Source organism: Hemicordylus capensis, chromosome 1 (genome assembly GCF_027244095.1).
Source record: "Hemicordylus capensis ecotype Gifberg chromosome 1, rHemCap1.1.pri, whole genome shotgun sequence".
Lineage (NCBI taxonomy): Eukaryota > Metazoa > Chordata > Lepidosauria > Squamata > Cordylidae > Hemicordylus > Hemicordylus capensis.
In genome coordinates this window covers 443737425-443754234 of record NC_069657.1, presented here as the reverse complement: position 1 = coordinate 443754234, position 16810 = coordinate 443737425, and the positions used below count along the sequence as shown (strand labels likewise).

Genomic DNA, 16810 nt, shown 5'->3' with positions numbered 1-16810 from the left:
TCAACACACCCCATGCAAACACGGACACTCATCATTTCCACAGTCTACACAGGCAGTTTTCAAGGTCAGCATTCCAAAAGCAACGAAATGAGGGCCCACCATTCATGCCGTTGTAGAGGCCCCTGTGATGGGGCGACAGGTCATCCACCACTTGTCGCCTTAAGGTGCCTTCTCTGCTGCCTCCGCCCAAGTGCTTGAGATGCTCCGGGCTTCCCCCGTAGTGCTGCTTGAGGTGCTCAGGGCTCGTGCCCCTCACTTTCGGGAGGTGCTCTGTGCTTCCACTCAGCGTGTGTTTTTGGAGGTGCTCGGGGCTCCCGCTGCTACTGTGCTTCTGGTGTTCAGGACTGCTGCCTGGACGGTGCTTTTGGAAGTGTTCCGGGCTACCGCTCAGCATGTGCTTTGGCAGGGTCTCCGGACTGCTGCAGCTGTGCTTCTGCTGCTCCGGGTTCCCCTTGCCCATATTTTTATGGTGCTCTGGGCTCGGCCCTTTCAGATGCTTCTGGTGATCAGGACTTCCAGAGCTCCTTGGTTTATGCAGGAGCTCTGGACTAGCGCTCCTGAGCTTCTGATGTTCGGGGCTCCCCTCGCTCCTCGTCTTTTGGAGGTGCTCCGGACTTGAACTCGGGTGGTGCTTATGATGATCAGGGCTATCTGTGCTTCCCGTGCTAGATGTGCTGCTCCCGTCCCCGACATCCCTGATGAAGGTGCTTGCGGCACTTAACTGGCAGAGGCTGGCCTGGCTGTCTATCGAGTTCCGGCTGCCCGCAACGCCGCCCTTCTCTTCATCCAGCAGGACGCAAAGCTCTTTCAGTTCCAAGTTCTCTTTCACCACCTCCTCCTGCCTCACCTCCAGCTCCTTCAGCTTCTGCAAATATAAGGCCACCTCTTTGTGCATGACGCCAGCACTGTACCTGCCAAGCCTTTGCCACTCTCGGGAAACTTTTTTCCCTTTCTGCCTGTCATCGTCCAAGAAGCAGCAAAGGTCTCGCAGTTCCTGGTTGTCTTCCTGCAGTTTCTGATTGATGTCCTTCAAAAGAGACAGACAGAGAAAACAAGTCTATTAGCAAGCAAGGGACGGCCCTGAATCATCAGCATTCGTGTCCACAGGCAACACATGACCACAGCAAGCAAAGCAGCCTTGCAGAGCTGCAGGCTAACCATTCCCTTTTACATGCATGGCCAACCCAATTGAAGGCTGGCAAGGCAGCATCTAAACCCAGCCAATCCTAGATTGTTGGGTACCCTCGACAGAGTTCAAATTCCCACCCACTTTCCATTCCATTCCCCCTCCAAATCTACCCTTCGCCCAAGACCTTGTGTCTGCCCTCCCAAACCACCTCTCCTCATCATTCCCAGCCTGGAGGAGGACAGTCATATCTAACATCTGGCCACAAAGCAGAGATCCAATCTGGTAGACAGAGATCCAATCTGCCCAACAGATGGGAAGCGCCCGCACAGACAAGCCATAGATGACTGAATGAACAAGGATTCTTCCCTACACAAGATTAAGCCACAGCACAGGGTTTACGGATATGCACACAGATCGCTCTACAGTGGCATTCTGTGCACACACCGCTTTCCAAATTCTGTGGTAAAGAAATTGCAACCAAAATGATGCAAAGTAGAAACATTTGCACAAACTGCCAAATATATGTTTACCACCATTTTTATCATGCTGTTTGAGGTTTGGTTGTTTTGATTATGCCATCATTGGCTACTTTTGAGTTATTTACAAGCAAATTAGGATGGACACATTTAAAGTCAATAAACAAAGGAATATTTAGGTTTACAGATTATATAGCAGACAGACTGACATTTGTAAGCATATTAACATCTTAACTCTGCGACTATACTTTTCCTTGCTCTGTGAGGTCTCATTCCTCATGTTTGCCACAGAGAGATTTTCTTCATTGTCTGCGACATTAATGAATTTTTCTGAGGTTGTGGATGTTTGTGCTAGTGTAGCAGAGGTCTAGAACCTGCCTATGAAAACAGGATGTTTCTACTGTGGTTTGGTGTGAAAGTTTCATGGCTGGCAGGCAGTGAGTGAGTCAGTGAGTCAGTTCTAGTTTGCAAGCACATGAATGTCATTGCTGTGACTCTAGTCTTTTTCTAGCTCTATGAAGTCTCATTCCCCATGCTGAAATGGGATAAATTTCTGAGAAAGTAATTAATTTTCCCAGGGTGTGGGATTTTTATTTTATTTTTATTTATTTAATGGGGGGGGCGGAGATCTGGGTGAGGTCTAGAACCTAAATGCAAAAATGGCATATTTCTATCTTTTGTGATTTGGTCTGGGAGTTTTACATCAGTCAGTGAGGCCCAGGCAGCTTTAAGGGGGGGGGGTTGGTCCCCAGTGGCTCCAATTCAGCTGTATGGGAAGTTCTATTCAGACAGTACATTCTGCCTGTACAGGCTGGCCTTGGGGGTCAGAAAACAAGCCACAGGTGCAGCTCATCCCCACTCTCCTCTCCCCACCCTGGCTGCCCCGCTCTTCCTCATTTCACCCACTGCTCCACTGACCCCAGGCATGCAGGCTGGTTATTCACCCAGCTCCCCAACCCAGCAAATAACCAGCCCACATGCCTGGGGGTTAAAACAGGGGCTGGTGAAATGAGGAAGAGGAAGGGAGAAGATAGTTTGAACAAGCTCATTCTCTAGCTTATTCAATGCCCTCCCTTGCAGGCCACTCCTGGTTGAACATATGTAGAACTGTCTAGACACATGTAGAAGGTATAGGACGACTGTCCATGCATCCATTTAAAATGTGAAGGGGGTGAGGGCCCCCTCCAAGGAAGTGTATTGCTGTGTGTGCATTGAATGTAACATGTGGATAACCATGCATACATACAGATTTGAACAGGCATACATTGTATGTGTGTCAGACATGAAGTGTAAATAGAATTGTAAATGGACTAGAATCCAGGACACAGTTGAGACCGTCACCAAAGTTTCATCTCACCTGAGTGATGTCCCCAAGCATATCCTTCTTCTTTAACCCCTCTAAGTGAACGGCTATGAGGACTAAAAGGAGAAAGGCACCTTCCACCGACAGAAGAGAGCCACAGTGCTTGCACTGACCTTCCTGCCTGACCTTTTAACTCAGAATCCAAATCACAAGCCTGCTCTACACCTGCTGCAGAATGAAGGGGTCATCCCATGCAACTGAAGGCCAGGAAATTCAGGACTGACCAAGGAAGTACTTTTTCACACAGTGCCCAATTAACTCTTTGTCATGGGATGTGGTGATGGCCACCAGCTTGGATGGCTTTAAAAAGGGGTTAGACAAATTCACGGAGGACAGGTCTATCCATGGCTACTAGTCTGGTGGATACAGGACACCACCACCCCCAGCCTTAGAAACAAGATGCCTCTAAATACCAGTCCCAGGGGACTAGCTGTAGGAGAGAGCCCACCTCTTGCCTGTGGGCTTCCCAGAGGCATCTGATGGGCCACTGTGTGAAACAGGATGCTGGACTAGATGGGTCTTGGGCCTGATCCAGCAGGCCTGTTCTTATGAAGGGGTGGAATGCTGAAGCCAGCCTGGATGGTACCACTTTGGGCTGCAGGACACTTGCACTTTAAAATGCTTTGCAAATAGAAAACCAGAGCAGCCAGCAAAGAGCTAGGACAGAAATGGGCAAACATGGCCCTCTGGTTGTGGAACTACAACTCCCATCACCCCCAGCCACAATTTACAGTAGTCCAACAACAGCTGGAGGGCCAGGTTTGCCCACCCCTGGGCTAGGATATAGTCTTTCTCCCTGCTGTGCCAGTTTTCTAATACTTTTGTGAACAAAATATTGAAAACTAAAATCCCCCCCCCACAGTAGTCTGAAAAGGGTCAATCCCTCTGTCTCCCTTCACATGCTGCTACCTCATTCTCCTGCATGTGTGGATCAGGCCACGGGAAAACCATGCCTTCAACAGCTCTCTGTTCCCTGGAATCGGACCCATGATTCGTATTTCCTAGAATCTGAATAGCCATGCTGCAGCCCACATTCAAGATATCCCTAAGCTGGGTCCTGATAAAGGGAGTACCTCATCAAAGTACTTAAGTTTCCTGCAATATTCTTCACAATGCCTGGATGGTCACCGCAAAGAGCATTTTCCTCATCTGCCTTGCCACTGAGAATAGCAAGCTGCATGCATGCACACTTACTTGCTAGAAGGCACTCTGTTGCACTAAAGGAACCCGAAGGCTACGATTTATTAATGGCTCCTTGCAGTTGCAACAGGGTGGCTTTTATTTTGGACAAAGTCCAGCCAGGGCAGATGCTGTACAATCACCCCAGTTTAGCTGAGCAAAAAAAGGGGTGACTCTTATACTTGGCAGGGCAAGACCATCCGTCCCCATTCCGTCACAGCACAGCATTTTTCCAGTGGCTGTTGCTGGTGTCTACTTTGTGTTTCATCTTCTAGACTGTGAGCTCTTTGGGGACCGGGAATCATCATTTTGTTTATTTTCCACATAAACCACTTTGTGAACTCTTTTTCGGAAACACGGTATGCAAACAATCATAATAGTAAATAACCAAACACACAACAAAAATCAACGGGCAACCAACACAAGGTCAACTCAACAGCCTGAGGGGCTGGCAGTGGCGGGGGGGCTCCATCAACAAGTGGAATCTTTTCTCCTCTCCCTTATAAAATGGATACAGGGGCAGAGTCAGTCAAACTTCCAGATCTGGGAGTTAAATATTATCTGGGGGCTAAATAAATCTTGTGCTAACTGCCTAACTCTCTCAGGGCACAGGCAGATGAGGAGGAGGATTTGGGGCTACCCAGTTGCCTTCTTCCACAACAAGGCCAAACCCTGCCAACAGCAGCAGCCAAAACGAACCAACTGGAGGGGCAGAGCACAAGCCACAGCTGCTTCTCCTGCTCCCTTCTGGCCCTGCCCTGGCTCTATCTGAGCCATGCAGACTGATCATTCACCCAGTAGGGGAGGGGAATCCCCAACCCTGGTCATGCCCTTGGCTGGAGATTTCCCCTCACCTACCGAATGAATGACCAGCCTGATGGGCTCAATTACAGTCAAGGCGCAGCCAGAAAGGTACAAGAGAGAGGCTGCCGGTACCATGGTGGCTCATTTCTCACTCCTCCAGCTTACAAGTAGGAGTTGCTACTGCCTGTCAACCCTCCAGTGTAGAAGAAAACCAGGAAGATCTGTCCAAACTTTCTTACCAAAATCTGTCTTCTGTACAGGAGTGTTCCCAAGACTGTGGCTCAAATCACATGCTAAACAGAGTCCTATCCATCTTTCCCCTTCAGTCATTTCTCCATCCGAAAATTTCACTCTTCCAGCTGCTTTCTCATCCATGGAAGTCTTCTTAAGTTATCTGCTTTTTCCCCTGGCAAGTGAGGGGAAAGATTTAAGCAGGTTCTTCCTACATACCCTTCCTCCTGCCCAGGACTGTGAGTTAAAAACAGAATGTGGACGAGACAGCAAGCTGGGAAACGTATCGTTTGATCTCTGGCTGCCTCCATTCCTGTCACTGGGTCAACTGAGTGCATCATTTCAGAGTTTTATGTTCCTCCTCTGCCAGTTCGATCAATAGCTGGCCAGGACTGTCGCTAAATATAATCACCCAGAAAGGGTTGGGTGGAGAACTTCTAACTGCTTCTAGGCAGTGGTAAACCCCTCCTGTGTTCTACCAAAGACAACCACAGGGCTCTGTGGTCACCAGGAGTTGACACCAACTCAACGGCACACTTAACCTTTACGCTCCTGTCTCTCTTTCCAAGCAGATATAGCATTAGGGCCCAGCACAAAGGAACACAAACCCATACCATACACAGCTGAAATTCGCAGCTCAATTAACTCAGCAATCTGTTGGAGACACAGCTCCGGATGGCACTGACTCTAGGCACCAGCAACCCAACGATGACGAATATTTATATACCATGTTTCTACAAAAATTCCCCGAAGTGGTTTACATAGATATAAATAAATAAAATGGCTCCATGTCCCTAAAAGGCTCACAATCTAAAAAAGAAGCATAAGATAGACACCAGCAACAGCTACTAGAAGGATGCTGTGCTGGGGATGGAGAGGGCCAGTTGCTCTCCCCCTGCTAAATAAAGAGAACCACCACTTTGAAAAGGTGCCTCTTTGCTCAGTTAGCAGGGGCCCTATTAGCCACTAGGGGCAGTAGGGGTAGAGATAGTGAGAAAGGGAATCCCCTCTCTATGCTTTCTCAACTCTACTTCCCCTTTGTTAGAGGGATAGTCTCAGGTCTCATTCTCTCACCTGGAGAGAAAGACTTCCTTCTTCTCCCTTCCCCTCTTCTTGTATGTAGCAAGCAGCTAGACATGTAGGCCTCATCTATCTCCCTGACAGATTTCCTAAATAAACTATTTTATTTAGTACTTTAACTCCATGTCTCCAGACAATATACATTAGCACTGCTCCCTTTACCTCTGCACTTCCGCTACAGCTGGGGTTGAAAAAGAAATCCCCCCTCCAAGATCTTTAACACAACAATTTGAGAGAGGAGTGGAGAGGAGAGCTGGTCTTGTGGTAGCAAGCATGACTTGTCCCCATAGCTAAGCAGGGTCTGCCCTGGTTGCATATGAATGGGAGACTTGATGTGTGAGCCCTGCAAGATATTCTCCCCTTAAGGGATGGAGCCGCTCTGGGAAGAGCAGAAGGTTTCAAGTTCCCTCCCTGGCTTCTCCAAGATAGGGCTGAGAGAGATTCCTGCCTGCAACCTTGGAGAAGCCGCTGCTAGTCTGTGAAGATAATACTGAGCTAGATAGACCAATGGTCTGACTCAGTATATGGCCGTTTCCTATGTTTCCTATGAAAAGCAATCAGAAAAAACATTTTTGCCACACACGCAACCCACCAGCACTGGCATGAATAGAAGTTGGGGGATGCAGGAAACAACTATATGAGAAACACAAAGCAATATGATTTTTGCAAACAGATTGCCCTGTGGAAGATGTGGCACTGAAAATAGAACAACTAAACCATTAAATGCATCATGTCATAATCACACAAAGCAGGCACTCTATAGGGCCGCACACCTTTGGCCGTCCTGCAGATGTTGGACTACAGGTTGCCGCATTATGTAAGAACTGCAGTTTCCAGTCTATGTACAAAGGCAGCCCCACATAGACCACATCAAAGTAGTCAAGGCTGGAGATTATCAGCATATGTACCACTGATGAAAAGCACCTCTGGTCACTGCCTCAACCTGGGACACCAGGGAGAGGTTTGGATCCAGAAGCACTCCCAGACTGCATAACATACCTGTTCCTTCTGGGAAAGTGTGGCCCCATCCAGAACCAGCAAATCAAAATCACCTCCCGAGTTCCGACCCCACACAATCTCCCTCTTATCTGGATTAAGTCTCAGTTTGTTATCCCTCAACGAGTCCATCAATGCCTCCAGGCAGGCATTTAGAGAGATTATGCCTTCTCCTGATGATGCTGACATGGAAAAATTGATTTGGGTGTCACCAGCATACTAATAATACCTTTCACCAAATCTCCTAATGCTCTCCCCCAACAGTTTCATGTAGGTGTTAAAAAGCACTGGAGATAGTATGGGGTCCTGGGGAACATCATATAAAAGTTCACATTTTGAAGAACAGTCTCCAAATGACACCATCTGGAATCTGCCCAAGACCTCGGAGCAGAACCACTGCAAAGCACTACCTCCCACCTCCAACTCCCTCAGATGCTCCAGAAGGATACTATAGTCAATAGTATCGAAAGCCACCACAAGATCCAAAAGGCCCAAGAGAGTCACACTCCCTCTGTCAATTCCTAATCGGAGATCATCCATCAGACTGATCAAGGCAGTCTCCACACCATAGCCCGCCCGAAAGCTAGGGGTGTGCACAAATAAGAAAACACAGTTCAGCTCGAATTCAAATCACATTCTAGCTGAACCTCATGCTGCCAAACCGGTTCGGTCAAACTGACCAGCTGGTCAAGTCCATTTGACCAAACCGGTTTGGGTGGCAAATAATTGGAAAGGGGAATCCAGTGAGGTAAAGGGCTGGGTGGGTGGGGGTCCAGGACATGTAAAGGGGTGGCAAGAGAGGTAGAAAGGTTCTTAGTAGGCAAAGTTCAGCTGCTGGCACCACCACTCCCCACCCCTGGTGCAGCCCAAGCGTGCGCAAAGCTTTGTTTCTGAAGCCGCCCATGTGGCGGTGATGTTGTTCTGACCTCCGCAGATGCACAGATGCTATTTGACTGGTGGCCGTATATGCACAGAGACCATTTGAGTGGCCTTTGCACATCCGTGGAGGCCAGAACCGTGCCGCCGCAACACGGGCAGCTTCAGAAACAAAGCTGTGTGCACTTGAAGCCACACCAGGGAGGGCAGCGGCAGCACCAGCAGCCACACCAGCTGGGCAAGGACCTTTCTACCTCTCTCGCTGCCCCCCACCCACCCAACCGCCCTTTTGCCACCAAATCAGTTCACCTAAACTGGGCTTGGTCCGATTCGATCATGGATCAAACCATCCCTGGTTTGATTTGTGACAGAATCGCCGAATCAGCCCAGTTCAAGGCAAACAGTTCATACAAACCTTACCAAAGGTCAAGTGTTCTTCAAAGAACACTGAAACACTTTGATGTGACACACGAAGATAGTGAGAGCAGAAGAGAAGAAAAAGAAACAGAAAAAAAAGATAACAATACACAAAGATCTACAAACTGAAATTGAAAGGCTGTGGCAGAAGAAGACCAAAATAACCCCAGTGGTAATTGGCACCCTAGGTGCGATTCCAAAAAACCTTGAAGAGCACCTCAACACCATAGGGGCCACAGAAATCACAACTAGGGATGTGCGAAGCGGTCCAGGGTCAAACCGAACCACCACCCCCAGTCCCGGACCGCCGGGTCTGGTCCAGCCAGTCTGCAAATTTTTAAAAAAAATTTAATTAGATTATAAGTACCTTTAGCCCCTTCGGGGGACTTGCTGAAGCCACCGGGGGGAAGGTCCACACGGGTTCCCTTCCTCTCCCCCTGCCGGCCTTCCTCATCACCACCACAGCCTGGTAACTGTAGCCTTTTCGGCCCTTTCGAGACTCCGTACAAGTGCGCGGGTGGCATTTTGGCGGCAGCCGCGCATGCGCAAATGCCCTCTGTGAGGCCCTCACAGAGAGCATTTGCGCATGCGTGGCAGCCGCCAAAATGCCGGCCACACGCTCGTACGGAGGCCCAAAAGGGCCGAAAAGGCTACAGTTACCCGGCCGCAGCAGTGATGAGGTAGGCCAGCGAGGGGAGAGGGAATCCATGCGGAACCACACACACACACCCCCACGGCTTCAGCAAGCCCCCCAAAGGGGCTAAAGGTACTTATAATTTTTTAAAAAAAAAATTCGTGGACTGGTCCAGGACCAGACCGGGGGGGGTTCGAGGGGGGGCGAACCGAACTGGCCCAGTTCTGTTTGAGGCCGGTCCGGCCTTGAACCAAACCGGGCCAGACGGTTCCACGTACACCCCTAATCACAACCAGCCAATTACAAACAGCAACTTTACTGGGAACAACCTATATCCTGCCACGATATCTATAATAACAACAGCAAGAACATTGATAATAAAATTCAGCCATCCCAGGTCCTTGGGAAGGACTCCATGTCTGGATAAAACAAACCAGTCAATAACACCTGTCTGACTGTGTAAACAACAACAACAACAACAACTCCTCCCATAATCCCCAGGCCCAGTGGCCTTTGGCTGGGGATTATGGTAGTTGAAGTCCAATAACATCTGGGGACCCAATGTTGAGAATTCCTGGTGTAGACAATGCTGAGCTAAATAGACCAATGGTCTGACTTGGTAGAAGGCAGCTTCCAAAGAGCTGTGGGAAAACGTATAGGCGCAAAGAGCACGTCCTTAAATGTCCCCCACCATGGCTAATTGCAGCTTCCAGAAGGCTGTTTAAGACAGAGAATTGCACAAAGTTCAAGGGCTAAACTTTCTTCCCATGCAGCAGCCTCAATCTAAATTGAGGGTTATGCAGCCTCAGTCTAAACTGAGGGCAACTACCACAATGTTTCTAGTTTAGCCAGGAGCTTCTTGGAGAAAAATAAAGGATTAAGTGTAATGAGCGATTGCGCTATGCTTTAGCTGCCATATTCCCAAATATCAGGTATGCCTTGATTTGGCTCTGATTTGGGGATGAACCCACAATCTCTCTTGCAAAGTGCTGTTGAGTCCCCCTCATTTTCTTCCAAGTTTGCCAGGCAGGCCAGAGGTGCAGACAGAAAGCTTGAGGATCAACTGCTTGATTGATTGACTGATTGCAGGGAACAAAGACACTTGTGAAGGTGAGATAAGGGTTATTTGATTTGGAAGACGGAGGTCAATAAAATAAAGGGAGCAACTCCTTGCTTAGGGAGCACCCCTGTCTGAAAGAGCTTTCTCTCTCCACAAAGGAGTAACTGTGCACTTTTAAAAGATTATGGAGCTATAGAAAATCCACCGGGATTTTGCAAGAAAGCTCCACAAGCAGAGAAGACACCCAGCTTCCCTTTGCTCAGGTGACCTCTCCTGCAGAATCTGTGCAGACCGAGCATCCCAACAAATACTGTTTCATGGATTGCTCCATGAGTATTCCTTCTACTAGGGAGAAAACTAAAGTTAAAGCAGGGGGAGAGCAACTGTGCCTATCCAGCCCCAGCACAGCATCCCTCCAGTGGCTGTCTTATGTTTCTTTTTTAGACTGCGAGCCCTTGGGAGCCATCTTTATTTATTTGTTTTTTAATTTGTTTGTTTATTATTATTTTTTAATTTTATTTATTTATTTATTTTTACATTTCTATACCGCCTTTCGTTAAAAAGAAACCCCAAGGCGGTTTATTAATAATTGACAGGGAACCATCTTTATTTTTTAATGTATTATTTCTCTATGTAAACCACTTTGGAAACTTTTGTTAAAAAGCAGTATATAAATATTGGTTGTAATAGTAGTAATCATACTGAAATCCAAGGAAATTAATTTCAACAGGGCTCATGAGTAACCTTTCAGCACCTACTCGTGAGTACATAGGAACATAGGAAACTGCCATATACTGAGTCAGACCATTGGTCTATCTAGCTCAATATTGTCTTCACAGACTGGCAGTGGCTTCTCCAAGGTGCAGGCAGGAATCTCTCTCAGCCCTATCTCTGTATGCTTTGGTAGTTTGTTGGTTCAATAAAAAAATCTTGTCCTATTAAAAAAAAATCATCTTGTCCTATCTTGGAGAGGCCAGGGAGGGAACTTGAAACCTTCTGCTCTTCCCAGAGCGGCTCCATCCCCTCAGGGGAATATCTTACAGTGCTCACACGTCTAGTCTCCCTTTCATATGCAACCAGGGCGGGCCCTGCTTAGCTATGGGGACAAGTCATGCTTGCTACCACAAGACCAGCTCTCCTCTCCTTAAGTAACTTAAGTAACTTAGTCTGGGTGTCAGGCTGTGCTCCTAGGTCCAGTTAAATGATGTGGTGTTGATGCCGTTAATGCAACTGCCCTGTAGGGAACCAGGGAATGATCCAGCAAGCCCAGCACCATCTGCTCTCACTAGTAGCAGCGCTCTAGAATTTTCAGAAGGATATCGTTCCAAACTGAGAAAAGTATCACCCTGGGGCAAATGGAAACTGACAACTGGCTGCAACTCTCCAGCAAGTCCACAACATCCCCATCACACACATGCAATGAAATAAATGCATTTGCAGTCACCCCATACAATGATGGCGATTCTTCAGTCCCTCCAAGGAACTGCTTTCTTATGGAGCTCCCTTTGACCAAGTCAGACCCTTGGTCCATCTAGCTCAGCACTGTCTGCACTGACTAGTAGCTACTCTCTCTTAAGTCTTATGCTGCCTGGAGATACCAGGATTGACCCCAGGGCTTGCAAAGCAGGTGCTCTACCACTCAGCTAAGACCCCTTTCCATATATCCTTTCCTTGTAGGAAAAGTGCAAAACATGTGGCAACAGCTCCCTGATGACTGAGATGCACTCTGCACACACTCAGTGGCAATCTGTTTCATCGTGACTTCACGTGTTCTTGGCCTGAGCCCTAGCAGTCCAGAGAATGACGACAAAGGGTCTGGAGTCCGAGGAAGCACTGCTTTCATGACAAAGGAACAGAATATAGGAAGCTGCATTAGACCAAGTCAGTTTATCCATGACTATTCACCTTCTCCGCAATGCATGACCACAGGGGAGTGTCACGTGTGTTCTAGGATGAAAGCCAATCGCTCCAGGTAAGAGTCACGTAGTGGTTAGAGTGCTGGACGAGGACCGGGGAGACCCGAGTTCAAATCCCCATTCAGCCATGAGACTTGCTGGGTGACTCTGGGCCAGTCACTTCTCTCCCAGCCTAACCTACTTCACAGGGTTGTTGTGAGGAGAAACCTAAGTATGTAGTACACCGCTCTGGGCTCCTTAGAGGAAGAGTGAGATATTAAAATATATATATATATATATTTTTAAAGATTCCCAGGCTCCGGTCCCCACAAGGAAGCTGCCTTACAGAAAGTCAAAGCCATTGGTCTGTCTAGCTCAGTCTTGTCTGACTGGCAGGGACTCTCCAAGGTTTCAGGCAGGGGTCTCTCCCAGCCCCACCTGGAGCTGCTGCCAGGGATTGAACCTGGGACCTTCTGATTTTTTCATTAATTAAAAAAAAATCAAATACATACATACATACATACATAAAATGCAAAGCAAACGCTCTACCATTGAGGTATGGCCCGTCTCCAAAGTGGTAAAGCAAGCAGAGTTGCCTGCCTCAACAGGCAGATTCTGCCATCCAAGGATGGCAGAGTGGAAGACAGACGAATCTCGCCAATGGGCCACTATCCTGAGCTGGTGCAGGAAGTTCTCCTGCACCAGGCCCACTGAAATCAATGGGAAGTACAGCAGAGGACTCCATCTCCCTGGAGCATATCCAGAATTTCCTACCAGAAGAGAAAAAACGCAATCTGGGCTTCCCGTCTAAGACAGCAAAGGAGGGGAACGTGCCATACAGCAGGGGTCCCACTCAAACTTGTCGGATGGATTGGACTACAACTCCCATCATCCTTTACCACAATGGTGTGGCAGCAGTGATGGGAGTTGTAGTCAAACAACATAGAAACATAGGAAGCTGCCATATACTGAGTCAGGCCCTTGGTCTACCTAGCTCAGTATTGTTTTCACAGGCTGGCAGTGGCTTCTCCAAGGTTGCAGGCAGGAATCTCTCTCAGCCCTATCTTGGAGAAGCTGCCAGGGAGGGAACCTGGAACCTAGATGCTCTTCCCAGAGCGGCTCCATCATTTCCTAAGGGGAATATCTTACAGCGCTCACACTTCTAGTTTCCCATTCATATGCAACCAGGGCAGAACCTGCTTAGCTAAGGGGACAAGTCATGCTTGCTACCACAAGACCAGCTCTCCACCCCTCACTGTCCAATGCCCACTGCAGCGGGAGGGGGGTGGAAAGGTTGTCCAACAACACCAGGGACGCAAGTGTAAGAACCCCACAGAGGTCCAAGACGGAGACCGGCCCCCAGGGACTGCAGCACTCTTCTGCACTGAACAGAGGGCTGGAATAGAAGACTTCAAAGGTCCCTACCAACTCTCTGAGTCTATGACTTCTCAAGCCACCGGTGATACCTCCACTTCTACCACCGGCACCTGCCTCCCCAGCCCAAGGTTGGCCTCAGGTGCCAACACAATTTCTCCAGCGTAGAACTTCAGCACAGGTTGGATGTGGCTCCGGACGGGGAGGGAGGCAGGCGCCACCTCCGAAAAGTAATTGCACCCCCCCAAAAAACCCTGTTTCAGAAATCCAAGATGTGGGATACAGCTCGCTCACCCAGAAATGCACTTTGTCCCTTCTGTGCCCTCCTCAGCCCTTTCTGTCCAGTGCTGCCACTGAGGAAGCCAGCCTCCCCAAAGGCACTTCTTGCAAGTGTGAAGCTGGTCTTGCAGCAGCAGCAAGCATGAATTGTCCCCTTTGCTAAGCAGGGTCCTCCTTGGTTTGCATTTTGAAGGGAGAGTGCACATTCTCCGTAAGGGATGAGGGCAGAGCTCAGTGGAAGAGGACCTGCCTGCTTGCATGCAGAAGGTCGCAAGCCTCCATCTCCAAGAAAGGGCTGGGACTCGGAGAGCCTCCTCACTTGAACCTTGGGGAGCTGCTGCCAGTCTGGGCTGTCAATAGTAAGCAGCTAGACTTACCAATGGTCCGACTCGGTACAAGGCAGCTTCCTTTGTTCCTAGAAGAACTGCACAACCCCGTCCCCCTCTCCTCCGTCCCGGCTCGCACGTTACCTTGAGCCCCCGGATCTCGCCCAGGTGAAGCTGGAGACGGCGGTTGACCTCGCGGATGAGGTTGCTGTGGTCCAGCATGGCGCTCATCTTCTCCGCCTCGGCCTTGCGCAGGCTGCGGATCAGCTCCTCTTTGCTCCACTTCAGCAGCTCCTCGTCGGACACCTTGGAGAGGTCTTCGGCTGCCGCCGCCCCGCAACTTTCCGAGCCCGCCGCCGCCGCCCCGGCTCCAGCGCCGCCGCCGCTTCCACCAGCCGCCGCCACTTTGGACATCTTGGCGGCCCAAGTTGCCCCCCAAGCTCCCCGGGGAAAGGCCAGAGAGAAGGGGGGGAGTTGGGGATGAGGAGGGGGGAGTGTTGCCCCCCCCCCCCGGGCTTCTGGGATCAGCCAATGGGCTGCGATTCGCAACCTCTACTCCACCATGCTGAATCTCCTCGCAAGGAATGCCTCAGTGAGTACCGCCGCCACTGCTGAGGTTCGGAACCGGAGTGACTCCGGAGTACAGTCAGCAGAGATCCGCAAACGGGGAGAGGGAAGGGGAGCCTCCACCTCGCTGCTTAGCCTGAGGCAGAAGGGGGGGGGAAACTTCCTTTGAGGAGTAAAAGACTTATGGGTGACGGGGAGAGGGTGACGGGGATTATGGGTGACGGGGAGAGGGACGCCAGCCCCCCCCCCCCACGGTGCCCTCTCCTCTCTTCCAAGCTATGGATGGGCGGGTGGTGCGTTACTTGGCGGTGGGGGAGGCCCTCCGGGAGGAGGGGGATCATCAAAGCATGGCTTTCCAAGCCGGTCTGCAAAAATCTTCTCAACCCCAGAAGGTTCCTTTTGGGACTGGTTGCCCCGAGCTCAGGAGATCTCACCCCCAAAGTCCAAGGAGGACCCCAGCAACTTGTCTTCTCTGGAAGGCTGCAGCACAGTCATGGTGGGATGGAGCCCACACGCATCCAACCAAGTACCCACGCGTGGACGCGCGCCCCCTTCCAAGCCGCTGGTGACGGATCCACTTTCCTGGGCTCTTTCAGCGCTCTGCAAAACGCCCCCCTCCCAACTAGTGGAATTGCCCCCAAGCAGTCCAAAAACTCGCTTAAGTGTGGGCACACGCGTTCGGACGACCGCACTCGCGTCTTGCCCAAGCGCCCTTGTCCTGGTGCAGGAGTGAAATGACTTTCAGTTCCTCAGCTCAGGAAGACTTGGGAGTTGCTCCGAATCAGCACAGAAAGGTGCCCCTTTTCTTTGGACTTGGGAGCACACAGCGAAGCGAAGGAAACGGTGCCCAGCTCACAACGCGCTCTCTTTAGAGACCCGGCGATGGGGAGCCGGGCGGGGGGGATTCCAGGCAGCATGCACACGGGCGGGAAATCGTCGCAAGCCCGCAAAGGCAAACCGCCACGCAGCAGGGGCAAGCGGTGGCGCGCAATCGGGCGTGGATCCTTCTCACTCCGCCAGCCGGGACTTGGAAGTGCTGGGGGGTCCAACAGGCGGGTCCTTTGTGCGTGGGAGCGGAGGGGGCTCGCTCACACACGGGCACCCCAGCCTGGCCAACGCGCCCTTGCCCAGCCACTCCGGACTTGAAGAAGCGGGGCAGGCCCGCGAGTGGGGAGAAGTGCCCTCCTCGGCAGCAACCAAGTCGAGCACTTTCCACGTTCTCTTTGCACAGCTCCTGAAGGCAGATCCCGGGCTGGAGCAGAATAATCCGCCGGCGAGGCGTCCCCTCCCCGCCTCCTCCTCAGCAGCCCAGCCAGGAACAACGCTGCCTGCCTCCCCCGCTCAGCTGGGCTCGTCCCTCGCAGCCGCCATCCTCCGTCCCGCTGCCCTCGCGCCTCGCCTCGCCCCTTCAGCCGGTGCAAAAGCCGCCTTCCAGCGGCTGAGAGCGCAGTTGCAGCTGCTGCTGCGCCCGCGAACGACAGCGGGTGTGCATTGGGACGCCGGCGCCCGCAGCAGGCGCTGTCCGCGTGGCACAGCCGAGTGAGCCGAGCGCTGGCGGCTGGCGGCTTTTCACCCGGGAGGCGGCGAGCCACGTGCGAGCCCAAAGGGAGGGAGCTAGGCGGCGGCTCAGCGCGGCTCACACGCGCCACCTCCTGGGCGCAGCGGGTAGAATGCGTCGCTGGCTGGGCGGCGCGTTCTTCTTTTCTTACCCCGGGAGCTGCTTTGCTGCTCCTTGATAGCTGTACAATGATAAGGCACGTCGCGTTGTACAGGGATCGCAATACGAGGTCGCAGGACGCGGTTTCACTGATTCTTTGTCCAGCGCCTGTTTTTTAAGATGCTTTATGCATTTGGTTATTTTTGTTATTTAGTAATATTTTCTTATTAAAATAATAATATTCATATGATAGTATTAATATTACTATATTATGTTATGTTATTAAACCTCATCTGGAGTCATGATTTTTTTACACATGAGTAGGGCTTTTGAACTTTGGTGCTGGAGAAGACTTTTGAGGATACTGTCCATGGACAGCCAGGAAAACAAACAAATGGAGCATGGAACAAATCAATCCAGAATTTTCACTCGAGGCACAAATGACCAGGCTCAAACTATCATACTTC

The 16810-nt window shown here is 50.5% G+C and overlaps 1 protein-coding gene across 8 annotated transcripts in view; it reads right to left on the bottom strand.

Moving 5' to 3' along the window:
- CCDC85A (coiled-coil domain containing 85A) overlaps positions 1-15527 on the bottom strand; it is a 222631-nt gene extending 207104 nt beyond the window's left edge. For 7 of the 8 annotated variants that reach the window (XR_008306253.1, XM_053246468.1, XM_053246439.1 and 4 more), the window contains exons 1-2: positions 14264-15527; positions 100-1027 (exon numbers count right to left, since the gene is read on the bottom strand). Coding sequence is in view for 7 of the 8 variants with exons in the window: in XM_053246468.1 (XP_053102443.1) it covers positions 100-1027; positions 14264-14533 (1198 nt within the window). In the remaining variant the exon portion in view is untranslated. Of the gene's footprint in view, positions 1-99; positions 1028-8918; positions 9020-14263 lie in introns of those variants that run through there. The other variant, XM_053246454.1, reaches the window with a different exon arrangement.
- Between the last annotated feature and the right edge of the window lie 1283 nt (positions 15528-16810).